Here is a 6,951-nt window from a genome sequence, read left to right as displayed (position 1 = left end):
CCCGACGAACATTATAATATTCCAGGTGTGTCAAAACGATTCAAACGCAATTAGACATATATATGTTCATGTATCATGCATGACTTTAAATTACACACGAAGATGATGGCCCCCCCAGCCCCAGTGAGAAAATTTTGGTGCTCTAAAAAGAAGAAAATATTATAGTACTAATGTGATGTTTATGAAGGGTGCAAACCAATTATTTCTGAATGATTTTTTTGAAGTACATCAAATGACTTGGACATTTGCATGTTTTTCAGAAGAAGAAAAACCATTTCATAAATTTGTACTCGGTTGAGTAAGCTATCATGTGCGGCTTTTTGAATTCCTTCTTTTATATACATCATAATACATACATCTTACATTCTTAAAGATCATTATCTTAATACCATGTGTATGCAATAATAATATTTATGTCTCAAAATAGGTATGCCCAAACTTACGAATGTATTAATTTAAAGTTGTACTTAGTGCTTACAAGAAGCATATATGGTGTAGCATATATATTAGAAATTGGGATAAATTGGCGAGGAAGTAATTGTACTTGCCACCTCTCCTCCCAATCCAATGGATCACAAATGGTTGCAGCAAGATAAATGGTTGATTATATTTGCCCCCATCCCCACTCCCCCGCAACAAAACCTTTAAACTGATTTTTTTAGATAATGGAAGCTTAATTTATTAACCCTGGTCTAAGCACCAATAATACACAAGGCTAGATTATTACAAAGATTAGAAATAAAATTGACGCCAAATGCGATAAAAGAACCATCATGTTACAAATAGCATGAAAAATTTCATAACCAAAAGCTATCAATTCCCGAACGAGAAAAGTGTGCGCGAGAAGTCTATGAGCCAATAATCCGCCCCCAAACATTCACTATAAATTGATCAGCAATGGCCGTAGCCCATCCTATATATCGATGACTACTAATTACCTCTTGTGTCATAAGCATTTATTTGCGTTTTCCATCAGTTCTACTTTATTTGTAAAGATCTATTAAGACGCTTCAACTTACCCACTAGACGGCAAGATGAGTATTTAATCCCAGCCATCCATCGAGAAAGGTTGGCTATACCCAATTTTCACGTATGGCAAGTTATTTTCTGACCCCACAGATTCCAAACTATACTAATGAAGAAAACCTATATGTTTATCGACTTCACACCAAATACTAATACCACACAAACAAATTACATAGTATATGCATCACTTGTATAGTTTTGCACATATAGCATTTTGTTGCGGAAGGTATTAATGCATAACATTGAGAGTGATAGAAAATGCATGTGTGGCTTTTGAACTGTATATATGATCTGTATTTTATAATGCATAGTGGACATAGCATATCTATCTAAAATATTGACAATGCAAGGACATATTGTTATATACAACTATACACTGGAGTTATTAGCTAGTAAGAACATATTAGTACTTTCTCCAATGTATTAATCTTTTTCAGTTTTTTCTCATCACATTGCATACTAGAAAACTGAGGCACATGTAGCCAATGTATGGACGAGCATTAGGACCAGCAGCTCCGTAAGCCAAAAACAACCCCTCTTAACTCTTGTTTGTTATCTGTGTAACTTTTCTAACATGAATAGTAAAATATGAGTATATATAATCAACATGTACTTCAACTAGGCTTGTATTTGTCAACGCTTATAATCATCAGAAATTTCATACATATTATTTTCTTCCTTATTTGCATGATCTGTAATGTCAATAGTAACCACATGCAATCTACACATCTTGCTATCTATGATTTCAATAGCTTACTTTAATATAACCACATGCACATGTAGAATCGTAGGTAATAGTATGTTTGAATTGTTAGATCACACAGAATTAATGGATCATATTAGTGGGTGTGTCTCAAAATTTCTCTTATATGTAGGTTATAGTTAAGGGCTACGATCAAACTAAGCGTTTCAATAATGATGTGTTCCATATTTAGCTACTGCGTGATCATGACGATGTGACTGTTGTTTTTTTCCTAAAGAATTGGATATTTAAATTTTGGGTCGTCACTCGTCAGTAAGAAGTAACTAGGCCAGGCTGCAAACTAGTGGTAGATATGGATGATATATTATGGTGTAGTATAAGAGAACCAGTGATTACCCCCCGAGTCCCATGGAGATGGCCCCTGCTGCGACCTCGGCAAGCCCGGCGGTGAGGACGAGCGATGATGCCGCGCTCGCACCTGAGAGCCCTGCGGCGAGGGCGAAGGGCACGGTAAGGCCGTCGGACACGCCCATGATGACATCGCGCACCACCTCCCCGGCCGTGAGGTGATGCTCCTTGTGGCTGCTGATCAGCTCCTTCTCCAACATCGGCTGCTCCCGTCCCTCGCTGGCGCCGTCCATTGTCTTGATCGCTGAATGTAGTAAAAGGGTTGGCTAGCTCTATGCGGACGATCTTCGTTCCAGGGCTTCTGGTTTATTGGACTGTCCTGACGGGCGTGTGCTCTACACGGCCACCTGAACCACGAAGCGACTTTTCGGTGGACGGCGGCTCGTGTGGACTTAATCATGGCCGTCCAACCGTTCCTGGGGATTGGCAAACATCACTTCGCTGTCTCCCCCCTGTCCGCTCCCTAGTAATAGGTATTAGGTTCATAGGCGTATCGGTGTGGAACAAATGTGTCGCTGCTGTGGAGTTGGACTTGCGGAGTGCGTGTGCTGGTACACGGTGCAGCTGGGTTTGGTACAGTTGCAAAGATCACGTGACTAGTCTCTAGTCGAGGCGCAAGGCATGTTGGCCCACATCGCGTGGCCAGCTATCCCTTTCTCAAAGCACTGGCCGTCAGGGCACAGACCCATACGCCTCCTGCTGCTCCTTTCTCCAGTTCGTCTTCCTCCTCTGGATCGAGACCTTGGAGCCTGCTCCATGGACCTGTCCATGGAAACGGAGGGCGATTCCGAACAGAGGTAATTCAGATGCCACTTAACAGAGCTACTAGTTTTTGTCTCACGCAAAAAATGAAGTTAGGATTAGATCTAGTTGCCGTTTGTCCCTCAAATTCCTTGATTTTTGTCTCACGCAATGCTTGTGCTGCCCGGCCTATAGAGTCCCAGGCTTCTATCAGCGTCGCCGAGGCTGACATTCGCCGTGCAGGGGACCTCCGTAGCGGTGGCGGAGATGCCGGATTTCTTGGCGAGGACCCGCTCTTGCAAGTTTGTTCGGAGGCTACGAGCGGATGGACACGCAGGTAATCGCGTGTAGAACTGATTTCTTTTGTGTGCTGGTCATATATGCAAAACGGTTTCGTTAGCATCTAGCTATATGTTATGTAGTCATTTAGTACAGGTCTGTACTAAATCCGCACTGTGTGTCTGACTGATTACATTAGGTTTCTAAAATTACTGGGATTATTTGCGTGCGGGCTGTTGCACAGTCTTCTTGTTCTTTGAAATTGCATATCCTGTCCTGTTTGTAGCTAGTTTAACTAAAAAGTCGAGAGGTGTCCGGGTGCGATACTAGGAAAAGATTTTGTTTGCATTTCTTGTTTTTATCTGCAGTCCTGCTTTGTCGTGGTTGCCTTTGTATAAAAATGGAAATCAGGGGGGCAATAATTGACAGTTTCGTGTAATCTGGTGCATTGAGGAAGAGGAATTGGTTTTCTTTTCTATGCGAATTATTTAATTTGTCTCTCAAAAATAACAGGGTAAGGATCAGAAAGGCCCCCGCTGAGCGCGAGCTCAACCCTAACCGGAAAAGTGCCCTTGAATTGTCCATGAGGGCTTTCATATTGAAAAGAGATGGCAATGTTGTCAACCCAGCTGTCGGGACCTCTTTTGATTCATTGGATGAAGCCTATCAGTTCTACAATTTGTATTCGTGGGAGCTTGGATTTGGTATAAGGTATTCGAAAAGCAGGCTAAATGTGGAGCGGGTGAAGTGCATGCATGAGATAGTCTGTGGATGTGCGGTGCGTTTGTTTTTCTTTTTGTGCATCACTTTTTGGGGAAAAAAGTCTGCAAGAATATGTTACAGGCTGACAAATCATGTTATGTGCATCGGCAGGGTAAACCGGAGAGGGAGAATACAAGATCAACACGGTGCGGTTGTGCTGCCCGGATCAGGCTGCTTCGGTCGGACGACAATGGATGGTATATTTCATAGCACCGGGCGGCACACAACCACTCTTTGTCAAGCACTTGTGGTGAGAAAATGCATTGGCCGTCGCACAGGCTCATTGACCGGTATACTAAGGATCTTGTTAGGCAGCTTAGAGAGAACAATGTCAGTCTTGGAAAGGTTTTTAGCATAGTTGGTAGTTTTTTTGGATCAGTTGATAATGTGCCATTTACAAAACGGTCACTAAAGACGCTGTGTTGCAAGTTGAACAAGGAGCAGTCTGATTCAGATGCCCGGAAAACAATGGACATACTTGCGGAGATGAAAGCAAACGATCCAGAATTCAACTATACTGTCCAGGTTGATGACGAGAGCAGGATTAAGACACTTATGTGGGTTAACGGGCGTAGTGTGGACCAGTATAGGTGTTTCGGAGATGTTGTAACATTTGATACCACATACAGGACAAACCTATATGACATGCCATTCGGTCTGTTTGTAGGAGTGAACAATCACTTCCAGAGCATAATTTTCGGAGGTGTCATGCTGAGGGATGAGAAGGAGGACACATTCAAGTGGGTTTTCTGTGAATTCATCAGGATGGTCGGGGGTAAACACCCGCAAACAATATTAACAGGTACGGCTAGATAAGCGTAGATGTGAATCTCTCATTTTTCTTAAACAAATACTTTTCATGTTGTAAGCTCCTAATGGATCTAATTTACTTAACTGGTTGCAAACCAGGCGCGGTCAATGGAATTGGCTATAGAAACAGAGATGCCCAATACAACGCATAGGTGGTGTAAATGGCATGTGCTGAAGAAAGCAAAGGAGTCAATGGGGGTTTTGTGGAGCAAGAAAACTGATTTCACAAGTGAATTTCATAAGCTAGTTCATCACATGGTCACGGAGCAAGAGTTCGAGGATGGATGGTCTGCAATGCTCATTGTATCTTGATTAATAACTCTTGCTGATCCCTCCGCAGCAAAATGATTATCCATTCCGACAAACACCATGAACTACAGAACCTAATGGCAGGCAAACTAGTGAGATTTAGGAAGAACTGCTAAATTGCTACTGAAAAGCGTGAGGTTGTTCATACCTTTTCCGGCGGCGGCTTCGTGCTGAACAAGTCGCTGATAGGCAAAAACCTAAATGCTGACTGCTAACTGGCGGATGTGTGAGCTGCTATGCGCGGCCATGGCGTTCTCCCTGCTAGATCGCCTTCTTGTTCTTCCTGGGACTCTGGTTGGTGGGTGGGTGGGGAGAAGGATTGTTGAAGAAGATGAGCTGCGCATGTAGATGCGGTAAATGCGTGAAGTGACTAGAGCACTGGGATTGCTTTGATGGGGGTGGCCCTCGAAAGGCAGCTTTTTGCACGTCGGGACGTGACAAAAACAATGCCGCACGCTGCTGTTCCATCTTGCCCATTACGAGGGCTGTAGATGTTCACCCTAACCAACTACTTCGGTTGCTAGCTGTGTAAAAACGAATTACCAATATATTTATTATGGCAGAACCGTATGGATAATGGATAAGAGCGGACGGTAAAAGTAGTTAAAAAGTGTATAAAAAATTGTTGACTGGCTAATTGTGTTTTTTTGGCTGTGAAAAACAGGCGATTATATTACGTGGTAGGACTGGATATCATTTTCGCGTCAAGAAAAAAATTAATATTGTGTCTGCTGGGCGAGGTTAAAACGTACCGCTAAATTGATCGCTAATGTTTATAGCGTGAAGATGTACCAGGGCTAGATACAACTGTGCCGTGAGTGGCGGGATATTATTGTAATGAGTCACGTGAGAGGAAGAGACATGTGCCCAGGCTGCCATGTATACTTTTGGCACAGCAACAGACCTCGAGTGTGCCGCGGTACATGGAACAACGCCTAGATTCTGTCACCACATCACTATCTCTGGCAGCCGAGATACATGGGGGGCAAGCGTCTACGAGGGGACAGGCTCCGTGAATACAGCGGCGAATCTGGTCAGTGTGGAAAACGGACGGCCTGGATATGGTCCACATAGTGCACGTCCACCGTTAGGCATTTTCGACCTGAACCATTCTTATATAGAGGAGCGCCTAGCAGCAAGACCTGTCAGTGTCAGCGGTAGAAAACTAGCGGCTCGCGTTTTCGTGTTTGTTTTACAAAGGCAATTTCATTAAATGCTTATATCGAACTGATAGAACCGTGTTGAGGTAATACCCAGCCAATGTATAGCAAGATGCACACACCCATCATGTTCAAGTCTCAAACGAAAACAAAAAAGAGAAACTCTTTTGGCAAATACAGGAATACGGCCAAGAGAGAAGCAGACCTTTCCTCTTGAAAGCCAAAAGCCCAACATAAGACCACCGCCCCATGACAATATAGCTAGGATGAACACTTCATATCAATATCCCCCAACCATACCAGTTGTCGAACATGTTACCCACACTATGAGTGGTAGATGTTTAAAGCTATATGAATTATGGGTCAGACTTCATAAGCTAACCAACACTTGAAAGGGATTTAGTTGACTCATCATTATGGCAGAAGACACAAAACTTACTCATGTTAGATCTTATGTGCGAGCTTGTCTGTGATCACGCCCCGGTTTAAAAACCACAAAAGGATGTGGTCACATTAAAGGCATTTCAGCTCTATAACCTATTTATTATCCATAAGGTTATCAGTGTGTGGGGTGAGCTGAATAAAAGTAGTAGACGGAGTATTTGTCATTCAGATGTAAATTTCATCTAAACTCATTCAACTTGTGTGATAGCTGAATGGGTTCAGACGTGCCAGCATCTCATTCTGCGGAACAAATCATGAACCGGCTAATCCCTCGAAAAGAAATGTTGCGATCAGCTTCGTATTTTTTTG

At 42.9% G+C, this 6,951-nt stretch overlaps 2 protein-coding genes across 7 annotated transcripts in view; one reads left to right on the top strand and one right to left on the bottom strand.

Moving 5' to 3' along the window:
* The window catches only part of LOC119332545 (vacuolar iron transporter 1-like), a 7,201-nt gene extending 1,727 nt beyond the window's left edge, over positions 1-5,474 (bottom strand). The window contains exon 1 of one of the 2 annotated variants that reach the window (XR_005161008.1): positions 5,187-5,474. Coding sequence is in view for 1 of the 2 variants with exons in the window: in XM_037605724.1 (XP_037461621.1) it covers positions 2,126-2,370 (245 nt within the window). In the remaining variant the exon portion in view is untranslated. Of the gene's footprint in view, positions 1-2,125; positions 2,397-5,186 lie in introns of those variants that run through there. The other variant, XM_037605724.1, reaches the window with a different exon arrangement.
* Positions 2,818-5,169, top strand: LOC119332544 (protein FAR1-RELATED SEQUENCE 8-like). Of its 5 annotated transcripts, none has more exons than XR_005161006.1 (5): positions 2,818-2,934; positions 3,074-3,215; positions 3,671-3,935; positions 4,031-4,721; positions 4,829-5,169. XR_005161006.1 is itself a non-coding variant. In XM_037605722.1 (3 exons), exons 1-3 carry the CDS (start codon positions 2,986-2,988, stop codon positions 4,127-4,129), a joined length of 594 nt encoding a protein of 197 aa, XP_037461619.1. In that variant the 5' UTR covers positions 2,946-2,985; the 3' UTR covers positions 4,130-4,297. The 5 variants fall into 5 exon arrangements, 2 of the variants coding, with proteins under 2 accessions (XP_037461619.1, XP_037461618.1); XR_005161007.1 differs by having other exon boundaries at positions 2,829-2,934; positions 3,122-3,215; XR_005161005.1 differs by lacking the exon at positions 2,818-2,934 and having other exon boundaries at positions 2,946-3,215; positions 3,671-4,169; positions 4,587-4,721.
* Positions 5,475-6,951: the final 1,477 nt, after the last annotated feature.

Source organism: Triticum dicoccoides, chromosome 7A (assembly GCF_002162155.2).
Source record: "Triticum dicoccoides isolate Atlit2015 ecotype Zavitan chromosome 7A, WEW_v2.0, whole genome shotgun sequence".
NCBI classification, from domain to species: Eukaryota; Viridiplantae; Streptophyta; class Magnoliopsida; order Poales; family Poaceae; genus Triticum; species Triticum dicoccoides.
Note: the sequence above shows the minus strand (reverse complement) of the source record. Positions and strands in the feature narration are given on the sequence as shown.